The sequence below is a fragment of the Octodon degus genome, unplaced genomic scaffold (genome assembly GCF_000260255.1).
Source record: "Octodon degus isolate 3935 unplaced genomic scaffold, OctDeg1.0 scaffold00099, whole genome shotgun sequence".
NCBI classification, from domain to species: Eukaryota; Metazoa; Chordata; class Mammalia; order Rodentia; family Octodontidae; genus Octodon; species Octodon degus.
The window spans coordinates 4,525,101-4,537,572 of record NW_004524675.1 but is presented as its reverse complement, the minus strand read 5'-3'; the positions used below and the strand labels follow the sequence as shown (position 1 = coordinate 4,537,572).

General features: G+C 38.9%; 1 protein-coding gene across 1 annotated transcript in view; it reads right to left on the bottom strand.

Moving 5' to 3' along the window:
- Window positions 1-10,146: 10,146 nt before the first annotated feature.
- The window catches only part of Eqtn (equatorin), a 27,597-nt gene continuing 25,271 nt past the window's right edge, over window positions 10,147-12,472 (bottom strand). The window contains exon 7 of the mRNA XM_023723490.1: window positions 10,147-10,473. Within this exon, the coding sequence (XP_023579258.1) occupies window positions 10,200-10,473 (274 nt within the window). The 3' untranslated portion in view covers window positions 10,147-10,199. The remainder of the gene's footprint in view (window positions 10,474-12,472) is intronic.

Sequence of the window (12,472 nt, the reverse complement as noted above, 5' to 3'; positions counted from 1 at the left end):
TACAGGGTTTCAGTATAAATCCAGAGGGGACTTGACTGACCTTGGCAGATACAAAAGTTACATTTCTTGTAATATAGGTCTCGCTTTATCTTGTTCTTAACCATCCAGCAGGAAAGTATAAAAATGAGGTATAAAAAGTAAAGCCATATTAATATGCTGAGCTATAAAAGGCTCAAGTCAACCACTTCAGACATTGCCAGTCATATGGATAACCCAGTACTATTATAGACTACTAGACCATATTGGAATATTTTGCTGAATTCATGCATTTACAATATTTAAATGACAATGCAATACCCATTTCTGACAAAACTAAACAAAAAAAGGGGATATAAATGAAGGACAATTTTGTTTCTGTATATTCAAAATAGTTAAGATAGATATACAGCTACTTTCTCTTATTCAATGAATAGAAAGATTTGTACTAATAGTGGTTTTGGACAGGATATCATGTCTGCATCTTGTACTATGAATAACCACTAAGAAGACAACAATATGTAATGTATTAATTTTTGAAACTGTCCTACTAATTGGTTTTGAAACTGTCTCATTGCTCTTGTTTCTCAATAAAATTATTTAAATAAAATAAAAATAAAAAATGAATTTGTTGAATGACTAAAAAAAATAAAACTAACAAGTAGTTTTCTGTTACAGAATGCTTCAAAAATTGAAAAAAGAATCATTGCCACAAACATAAAGAAACTATTCCAGTTGGGTTACACCACCACGTCACTGGTGAGATTATTTACTGAGGGCCTCTTTTTTTTTAACATAAATATGTACCCACCAGTGGACAGAGTATGAAAACTACATTTCATTGTAAGGCTTTCCCTTGTAACAAGTGACAGGACATAAACTAATCTGTAGCAGCTGTTTTGGATGTGAGAAAATATGTAATGTTTCCTAGGGTAAGATCAATAGCACACTTAAAAGTGAAATAGACACCTCACATATTGAAATAAAAATTATATTAAACACAGTATCTTTAAAATGTTAATATTTATTTCTCTTCAATAGATCTGGCATTTTTTGGAATTACAGATTTCAAAAGAAAATTACACCCATATTTCCAGAGCTTTGTGTGAAGTAGGACACAAATAAATGAAATTCTGGTGTTGAGTCTCAGCTTTCCATTTCTTCTCAACGAGAGCAAGAGCCCTTCTCCAGAAATGAGAAAGTTCCCTGGCTTGTGCAGGTGGATTTTCACTTGCAACAATGCCAAATAAAGGGTGATGGAGCTGAATTTTTGAAGTAAGATTCATGAAAAAGAAGGGGTAAAATTTAAAGATATTAGCCCTAAATTATTATTTATTTTAGTTACTAAAAATGTGTATTTTCCCTTACATGTTAGAGATATTCACATTTTTCTTGGGGTAAACAAAATTCAAATATGGAAAAATCCTAAGAACTAACTACTGTTTTACTCAGAAGAATAAATTTGGGTTCCTCTTTGGATGGCAGTCCGGGATCAACCACAAAGCCAATCGTTTCAAATGAAGCTCTGTCATTCAACTATGCCTATCAATGTGTAGACTTGATAAGACATTTTTTCAAACAAGGCAAATCTCATTTCTTAATTGTGATAAAAATAATCAGACTTTTCCATACTTTCATCAGGGTCCGAGATGCCATACATGGAATGGCTTTCCTCCACTCTGAAGCAGCCTTCCCAGGGGCACCTGCACGGAAGCCCTTACCTGTGCCAGCAGGACTGGGCCTGAAGGAGTCCACAATGACTGACTGTGGCAGCACCAGTCCCCTGCAAAGGCTTATGATTGTTTCACTAGTTGAAACCTATGGGGGGCTGGTGAGATGGCTCAGTGGTCTAAAGCACCTACTTAAAACAAGCTTAGCAAAAAAGCACAGGGACCGCGGTTCAATCCCCCAGCACCACATGCCAGCCAGCCCCATCCCCTGGTGGGCTGAGCTGGCCACACACACACACAAATAAATAAAATTAAAAAAAAAAAAAAAGAAAGAAACCTATGGGGCATCAACAGAGAACAAAAATGACGAGAAACTGATATGATGGATAATTGTACTATCTGTCCTGGAGGCTCTTTGGGGACTTTGCTGTCAACCACAACAGCAAATTGATACCATTTATGACCCCACATGACTTAAAGCAGATATGATTGGCATATTCTTAGAAATAAATGCAAAATGAAACTCAACGATTGAAGCATAGGATTTATGAAAATTTTAACACAGAAAAATAACCTCCTATGAAAACAGAACTTACAGGAAGGTAAAAATGATGGTGAGACAGCTAACAATAGAATGTGATCACATAAAGTTACCAGGATTTGAAGTTTAAGACAAAAATCCGTTGGTTAACCAGGCAAAATATCAAGTGATTTATTAAAATACAAAACAAAACCCACCAGGCTGATACTGACCTTTATAGCAAAAATTATTATGAAAAATGGGATATATTCAGGAGAAGCCCTAACATTTTTAGCAGTTATTCAACATACAACTTTATTTTATGTGTGCTTCATGCTTGACACAATTTTTCACATATTCACAGCCAACAGTGATATAACTCATGCCCAAACAGTGTGCGTAACTAGTATTTCCTCTGTCAGGCACACCACAACTTCTACCCTCAGGAACACAGGACAGCATCATTTTGAGCATGAACATGCCAACCCAAAACACAACCATGCAAAAAACATGATGGTAAAAGCCCTGCTAATTCTAGGTCAGTGAGGACTCAGGACATAAGAGAACCTGTACCGCAACTCAGTGGTGTCCAAAATTTTCTGTTCAAGGAAATTATGAAGCCACAGAAGAAAGTGAACGACAATGTATAGTGTGCCTAAAGAGAGTCACCTAGACAGAAAACATCCTCTCAGGCTTTCATAGAAAGCAAACTGGTCAAGCAATGGCCGTGACTCATCCACATGGCTGACACTGTCTACAAACTGCTGTACATGGTTTCAGGGTAAATCCTGAGGGGATTTGACTGGCCTTGTCAATACAAAAGTTACATTTTTTTGTTGTATAGGTCTTGCTTTAACTTGGTCTTAACCATCCAACAGAAAAGTATAACCACAAGGTACAAAAAGTAAAACTATATTAATATGCTGAGCTGTAAAAGGCTCAAGTCAACAACTTCTGACTTTGCCAGTTCTGTTGATAACTCACTACTCTTATGGACTATTGGACTATATTGGGTTATTTTGCTGAATTCAAGCACCTATCAATGGGCAATGGAACCCCTATCTCTGACAAAACAAAAAAGGGGGATATAAATAAAGGACCATTTTGTAGTGATATATATATATATGTAAATATATATATCACTACAAAATATATATATATATATGTGTGTGTGTAGAAAATAGTTAAGAGATACACAGCTACTTTCTCTTAGTTCAATGAGAAGAAAGATTTATGCTAATAGTGTTTAGACAAGAGATATGTCTGCATCTTGTCCTCTGAATAACTACTATGAAGACAACAATATGCAACGTATTAGTTATTGTAACTGTCCTACTAACCAGTTTTAAAACTGTCTCATTGCTATTTCTTTCTCATTAAAATTAATTTTTTTTAAAAAAGCACTGCTAAAAGACAGTTGTACCTAGCAGGAGAGACCAGCCACAGGCTGTGGCACATAACCCAGCCCCACTTGGGAATGTGCATGGCAGGTGATTTGAAATTTTTGCCACTCTGTGCATGCCCACAAATGACCATCAAGGGCATGGCCAACTCTTGATTTAAAGATTACAAATAACTGTATGGGTGAGTGAATTTGTAGACCCTGGACCTCTAAACAGTGAAGGCAAATATTAACTTACGGTTCACAGGCTCTGCAATGACAATATACCTGCTTTTAATAAAACTGGTAGGTACGAGGGGATGAGCATGGAAAATGGCTTAGCAGAAATCAATTTACTGATTCCCACTTTTGCCCCCTGGTGGACCACGGAGGCATAACTTAAGGAAATACAGTTGGAAATAAGATGTGCACTCATTTGTGACAGCTGGAGATAAAAAACAAAACGTCTCCCATTTGTGTCAGGTTGCCACCAGATTTGGCAGGGGACATAACTGTCCTATTTGTGGGCTAAAAATTCTTCATATAATACAAATTATCTTGCTTTTTAAAAATCTCATGAGGAAGAAGATAAGTACAGTAAAGCAAGTGTTGCACATTTCCAGAAAGGTCACATTAACCTGAGCGCTATATGATTGTGCAAATAATTAGGACAAGATTTTCAAAAAAGCATTGAGTTGGGATAACTGTACAAGCATAAATTCCCATAAAACTACTCCTTAATTTGAAAAGCCAACTATGTTACTATATGCGACATCATAGACTCTGGCAACTGTCAACTTTACAAGATAGACTGCTAAGCAGTCATTTGCTTTGTCATTGCAATATTTATTTATTTATTTATTTATTTATTTATTTATTTATTTGGTACAGCGTCTTGCTGTGCCGTTTGGACTCATAGTGATCTTCCTGTCACAGCCTCCCCAGTTCTGGGATTACAGGCGTGCACCACCACACCTTATTCCAGGGCAGGCACAGCATACAGTACCAGTGTTTGAATCTGGGTCCTTGCACTTGCCAGACAGGTGCTTAGACCACTGAGCTACCTGCCCAGCCCAATTGCAATATATTGTTAAAATTATTTGTGCAACCAGCACAGCAAATTAAACCTTAAGAGTTAGATGTTTTTCTTCTAGCAGGTTCTCTAAGCTTATATCCACTGAGCATATAATCAATACCCTCTCCTCTCCTTGGCACAGATGAAGTGACAGACTATACAGACATGGGGCCAGCTTCCATTCCCAGGAACAGGGGACACAGGACAATAAAGCAAGCCTCCACACCTTTGCTTCCTCGTGGTGTATCCCCCTTACTCTGCTCCTTGTTATAAAAAACCTTTGCACACTTGGGCAGGGGAAAATGGTGATTTGAGATGAACAATGCTCCCCCAACTCCTCAGTGTTAACTTTGAACAAATGCCCCCCTTTGATTTGGGCAGCCACCAGCAAACAACCCCAAGCACATGGCCAGCAACATATACACAAAAGAGTATTGTGTTCTGGAGAATATACACAGAAATATGCATAGGAGAAATTCAGATTAAGGAGAAGAAAGGTAAGGGAAAATTCCACTAATCTGTTTAGCAATGTCTTTATTATAAACTTCAGGGGTGTGTGTGTGTGTGTGTGTGTGTGTGTGTGCATGTGTGCACACCTGTGCGTGTGTGCATACATGCATGTGCATTTCCCTTGGAGTAAGATAACTTTGGGAAGATCTTGACTGAGGAAGGCCAGAGGGCTTTAGTATCTTCTTGAAGTGCTACTATAAGTCTGGAGAGGCTCTCTGTTCTCCTCCTTCTACGTGTTTTACTGGCTCAGGATTTTGGAGCTTTATTATTATTATTATTATTATTATTATTATTATTATTCTTTCTAGTCTTTCCATAGTCATACCTAGTGCTGTCACTGGAAAATAAATTTTATCTTCAAAATGACTTAGGATACAATTCTGATTCTAGTATATGCTGGGCAGGTAATTTCGTCCCTGGATATTATCTCTGATAAACAATTTTAAATATAGGAACTGTTTATTAAGTGATCATTTCTTAGAAAATAAATGAGAAGTTACTAATGATCACTGTTCATGTCTTTGAAATGTCTAGCTCATTCCTCTGACTGATGGAAAGTACACTCAGGCCTGATTATAGTGACTGTGGTGATCAAAACATGCAATGAGTGCTTCAATGTAAAAATATTATTACAGTAAAAAACACATTGTCATAAGTTCTCCTTTGCAATAAATTTCTTTCCTTCAAATCCATTTATCCCATGTTCTTGCCACTTTTTGAAGCAGTTTAATCACTTTTTCATTTGTACAAGTGTTTACAAGGTTGATAAGACTACAGTGATAACTGCAGAGTAGGGCCGTCTAACAGAAAAGCAGACCTATGAAACATTACAGCATGGCCTCATCTGCCCGACTCACTGGATCTGGAACTGTGTGACCCTGGCTCTTCCCCAAAGTCAAAAAGACCATGAAGGGTGAACATTTTGAATCAGCTCAGGATGTTGAGACAGTCACAACAGAGCAACTGAAGTCACTTCCGAAAGACACCTTCCAAAACTGCATTAGAGAACTGCAAAAATGATGAGATCTTGTGTTCAAAAGAAGGGGTCATAATTTGAGGGGGATTAGCGGCAATGCCTTGTGCTGTAATACATTTTATTAAAAATTTACCCTATGTTTTGATGCCATCTCTTATATATCAATGGTCCAGTTTGGCTTACAGCTAGCTATTACTCTATGTTGAATAAACATAGTTTGGACATAAGCTATTCACCACTTTAGTGCCAAACAGCAACAATCTGGAACAGTTCAAACAGCTAACTGTCAACTTACTCAGATGCTTGCAATGTCATAGGCTTTTACCTCTCCTCAAGAACAATTACTTAAAGCACTGGCCTGTCCTTCATTTAATGAGTCTAAAGATTCTCAGTCTAAAGAATACCTCAGACACAAAATAAACACTGCTCCCCACTATCTTAAAACTCTGAGAATCAACAAACCAACAAAAGTCCAGAACAAAAGTCCTTTTTAACTTTGAGACAGCTTCCACACTCCTGAGAAAACCCAGGATCACGACAAGACAAAAGGCTCCATGCAGCAGCTGCCCATAGCAGCCTGGCAGCCCCTTCCGGGAGTTCAGTTTGCGAATCAGACCCTCTTCACTCTTTGCGAGACACAACTCCCAGCATCATTTGTGAGACAACTTCAACACCATTCCCTTCTCCCAAACAACAGATTTAAGATGTGACACGAAGTCCAGTTGTGTTTCTTAGGACTCTCAGTTTATTTTATTGAACCCACACATTTTGAAAACATACATGCTTCCTTGTCATGCAATAAGCTCTCTCTGGATTCCACAGTCTTTCAGTTTAGCATTCATTCTCTATTAGACAACTGAACTCATTTGTAGGAAAATGTATGCACTTTTGAGAACATGCTACTAAATGAAATGAATCAGGTATAGAAGGGTAAATACTGTATGATTTCTCTTATACGAGGAACAAAGTATAAGTAATTTGAAGAGGAAATAAAAGATAGATGTTAGGAAATGGGAGCTAGAATTTGTGGCAATGGGAAGGGGATCTACGATTGGGGAGACAGGGGTGCAGGGGGAGGATAAAAGACCAAAATGTGGCACAGATGTGCACTCATTTCCCGTGATGAATGCATTTGCTATGTGTCACAACCATATGCTAATAAAAATTTGAAAAGTAAAACTAAAAGTACCACAACAATGTAATGGGAGGACAATCTTCTGAAGGAAGGTGACGGGAGCCAGGATGAGAGTGAGAGTTATCCTAGGCATCAAAGGTGGATTCAATTTCTCTTTCAGTAAACCTGGAAGGGTCAGTGACTTCCGGGTACCTTCCAGAAATGTGTTTTGGTTTATTTGGCTGCTGGGATTTGGAAAGCAGTGTCCAACCGCACCATGGGTAGAGCGCAGGCTGGTGCAACCACTGTGGGAATCAGTGTGAGGACTCCTCAATCCTAGGCTTAGAGGTCCTATTCCATCATTCCATTCCCCTTCTAGGTATCCTCCTGGAAGAATTCAAAGCCACTACTATGGGGACACTGTCAGAAAACCTTTTCTTCTTTCCAGAGGCTACCACGGAGGCACACTTACAGCCCAATTCCTCAGAATCCTGGCATGTACACAACATTATAAAAGCTCCCAAATCTTGAACAAATCCACATCTGTATCAGGTCCCATTAAAGGCAGAAGTGCAGTATTACTGGGTGATCTGCAAGGCTCACTTAGTTCATAGTTGAGAAATTTCTGCAATAATATCTCATTTTGTGTTTACTTCTGCAGGGTAGAGGTGTACTCTGTTAAAACTGAGAAGACAACTGACATGACTAAACATTTGCTCAAAGAAATTATTCCCAGGTTTTGAGTACTGGAGTTTATTTAAAATGAAAATGAGTCACCATTTGGTTCTACTCACCCAAAAGATGAGTAAATCTTTACAATTAACTTGGAAACTGCATCATTATAGAGAATGAAATCCAAAGATATAACAGAAAACATAAGTCATATGTTAAGAGGGCTCTGGCTAAACTTTGTCAAGAGACACATTTAAAAGAAGGACAAGGTCTTGTCCAGTGTACTGCTCTGCATTAGGCTGAAACCCAAAGCTGGGTTTAAATTAAGTCTTTTTAAAACTGTATGACAAACACTTTGTAATGTTTTTGTTAGGTGACTCACCTTTTAAATTAGATGTGAAGCCAGGATTTAAAGACATATTAGATGATAACATGTTAGATCTGCTATAGCTGCCTTGCATTAGTCTGCTCTTCCCCGGTTGGCCCACCCACTTGATGAGCCACCCTGCCCTTTTCCTCATGGAAAGGAGCTCCCAGAAGCCTTAGATATCTCTCTGCAGAGTGAAGCAACATCCACAGGTGGGGCATCCTTTCAGTCCCCTCACAGCTCCTGCCTGGAACTGCACCTTAGGAGAGAAGCTCAGATATTTTTTCAAAAGGACACATAACTAAATTGTAATTGTGAGGATATGAATCTCTAGTCTCTTTGGCAAAAATGGTGTTATATAGCTGGGCATAGTGGTACACAATTGTAATTCCAGTATTCTGGGGGCTGAGGCACGAGAATTACAAGTTAAAGACCAGTATGGACAACTTAATGAGACTTCGTCTCAAAATAAAAAGAAAAAATGAAACTGCATGCCAAGCATAGTGGCATGTGCCTATAATCCCAGCACTTGGGACAATGAGGCAAGAGGATTGCCATGAGTTTGAGGCTAACCTGGGCTACATAGTGAGTTCAAGGCCAGCTTCTACTACATAACAAGCCCCGTTTCAATAAAACAAAACAAAACAAAAATTTTTAAAGGGCTAAGGATGAAGCTCTATGTGAAGACCCTGGGTTCAATCCCCAGGACCGCAAAAGGAAAAAATGGTAGTGGGTGACAGAATGTCCTTAGATAATGGCTTGGGAGGACATGGACTAGTTGTTTAACTGTTGATACATCCTGCTACTTATACATTAAATACTTTGTCCAAAGTAGAAATTAGAATTAATAAAATTAGACCAAAACTTAAAATAGACAACAGGTTCCAATGGGTCCAATAGACTTTGGAGCATCAAGCCTTGCTTTTCTAAGGAATTAGAAAAGAATTTCTAAGACTACTGAGAACAGACCTATTTTTAAAGGAATTTTAAAATTAGGATTAAAATTCATAATAATGAGTCCATTTAGGGTTTAAAAGTATCATATGACACATATAGAAATTACAGGGAAAAATAACTTTGACTACCACTTCCCTACAGGGAGAAACATGCAAATTAACAAGCTTGCATTTCCCCATGTCAAAGCCAATACACAAGTCCCCAGTGTTCACTCCTCTTCACCAGGAAGTAACCAGAATATGGTTAACTCCCAGTTTCCCATGGAAATGAAAGCATGACCCACAGTGGGGCATTATAACATTACCATTAGTCTGAGAGTTATCTTCAGCAGTGTTCCTTTCACAGCCACTTCCTTTATCCCTGCACAATATAGTTTCCCCTTCTTAATCCCTCTGACATCCCCTGTCTTTTGTTCAGCATCCTAAAAAGTTCAATTAAGGTGTTAACTACTAAAAAATCTTTCTTTAGAATTATGCAACCTAGAACATTGAAGGATCTTTAGACAATACCAGGATATGTGATATTCTTTCCTGCTCTTTTATCTTGTTCCTCAGCTAAAACGAAGCATGCAAACACCTATGCAGTTTAACTTGGAAAAGATGTCTATCTAGAAACAATTAGAAATAACCCAAGGTAGTTGGGTCCACTGGGATATTCCAAAAAAATTAAAAGACAGGCCCAGGATTCTGAAAACTTCCTCAGCACATGAACTTCTTGCCCAGTTCCTCTTCTTGGCTTATTAAAGGCAATTTGTACCCTGAATTTCCTGAGAGAGAGCCTAGAGGACAATACCTCCTCTCTGTCTTCCAAGTTATTTGCCCCTGAATAAATCTGATTCCATACCAATTTCTGCGTCATGATTATTTGCTTTTGAGTGATGAGAAGCCCATACTCCAGAAAATGTGAATGTCTCAGTAGTTTCAAAATTATAACATTAGCGCCAAAGATAGAAATCATTGGTTAGTCACAAGAGGATGGTATCTATTGGACGTCGTTTCCCTCATTGGCGGCTTCATTTGCTTCCTCATTGATGAGCAACTCCGACTCCTCAGGTTGGACTGCCAAATCCGGTTCTGCTATATCTTCAGGCATTCTTGTCCTTGGTTGTCTCAGGTCTGAAGGGGTTCTCTCTATTTGTGTACTGCTGTCTGCACTTTTCGAAAAAGACATATCTGATACACCCTCGGATGGTTGGAAGTACGAAAGGACGGCCAGCTCGGGGTCAATGGAGTATTGACTCTGATTGTATTTGTGACTGAAAAAAGAAAACCTAGATTAAGCATTGTTCATAATTTGGGTACATTTGTAACTCAGAAAAATCTTCACAAAAGTCAAACTATAAATGAATTTTATTAATTTTATTGATAACATACATACATAATGCAGAATTTTTCAAATTATAATTTCATTGTACTAAAGCTTGTGTGAATGGAGCGTGTTTCAGCTCTTAAGACTATAATTTAAAAGGGCTGGCCAGATAGCACAGCTGACTACAACAGGCACTTACTTAGGGAAAGGACAGGGGCTTGCAGAAAGTGCAATCGCCTGGCATGCAGTTCCGGACCCACCCCTGAGGCTTACTAAGAAGGTGAGACTGGGCATGATGGCATGTGCCTATAATCCCAGCACTTGGGAAGCTGCAAATAGAAGAATCACTACAAGTCTGACCTATGTAGTGAGACCCTATAGACCACATACCAAATACATAAAAGAGACTATAATTTAGAAGCCAATTTACTAAAACAGTATGTATAAATTGTTCTTACTGCTGTTCAGTTTTCTTTCAATGTTCAGTGTATTAGAAATGTAAACATCTTTGGGGGCCTGCCCCTTAGCTAAGCTCTTTAAGTGGCTGCTTCAACAAAGCAGTCAGGCTCAGGTTGCTGTGGTTCGATCCCCACAACTCAAGCCAGCCAAACCTGTCCTGAAGGCATTTGGAGCAAAAATAAAAAGAACCCTCTGGGCCAAAACCCAGGCATGCCATGGGAGTGAGACCCTCTGTCATGTCCTCAGGACCCCTCGAACCCTCTGGAGCACATCTCCCAAGCCCACCAAATGAGTGAGAAATTCTGCTGTGCTCTTGGAACCTCACAGACCAAGCCCAAGACCAGTCCCAGGTAGTGTGTGGGAGAGCTTCTGTGCTCTGTTGTGCCCCCTGGGCCAGAGGCACAACAGAAGAGCATCACAGGTTCACTTCCAAGGATTGCAGCAGGAAGGAGTTGAGCACAACAGCTAGACCCAAGCCAGGCACAACTGGATAAACTCTAACTTAATAGATCTGCACCTGAATTTCAGTAAATGCTAAGGTTATAACTGCACCAAATCTCTACATCAAAAGTCAGAGGTCATTGCTATACAAAATGAAAAAGAGAAGGAGCAAAATGCAATCTCAGGCCTCGAGCCCACCCAGAACAAGTGCAGAGGACACTAGCTCAGGTGCAATGTATGAATTTATAGCATCTGAAGTAAAGAAACAAAAGCAGAAAGGTATAGAGGAAATCAGGTCAGAATTAATCCCTGAAACAAAAAAAAGAAATCTCTGAATTGATAGATTTGGAAGTAAAGAAACAACAACATAAACGTATAGAGGAACTCAGATCAGAATTAATCCCTGAAATAAAAAAAAAAATCTCTGAATTAATAGTGTCTGAAGTAAATAATCAAATGCAGAAATATATGGAGGAAAACTGATCTGAAAAAAATCTTTGTAGTAAAAGAATCAATAACTGATTCTAAAGAAGACATTGATAAAAACAAATTAGAGATTAGAAAAATGATGGATTCCTTGAATGAGCAATACAAGAAAGAAATAGACTGCATGAAGCAGAGTCAAAGAGATATAGAGGAACTTAAAATCTAAATCAAAGCTTGCAAAACTGTTTGAGTGAAAGGGAAGATAGAGTTTCAGATCTTGAAGATGCTGGTGCAGCTATTGAAAAGGTAAGAAAGGATCTCTTAAAAACAATTAGGATACAGGAAAAAATAATTCATCACCTGCAAGATGATGCAAAGATGAACAATGTGAGACTAATAGGCATCAATGAGAAAGAAGGAGACAATACGAATGATATAAAAAGAATATGGGCAGAAGTAATAGTGGGGAGTCCTAGCCCAGGTCCGGTGAGTGTGTGGAGAGCTTCCTGCTACCCTGCGCCGGTGGGACCAGTCCCAGCCCAGGCGCAGCATAGGCAGGACCCTCTCCCATCCCCTCGGGCTGCTCCCCACCACTCCACCTTACCTGCCCCACCCCTCCC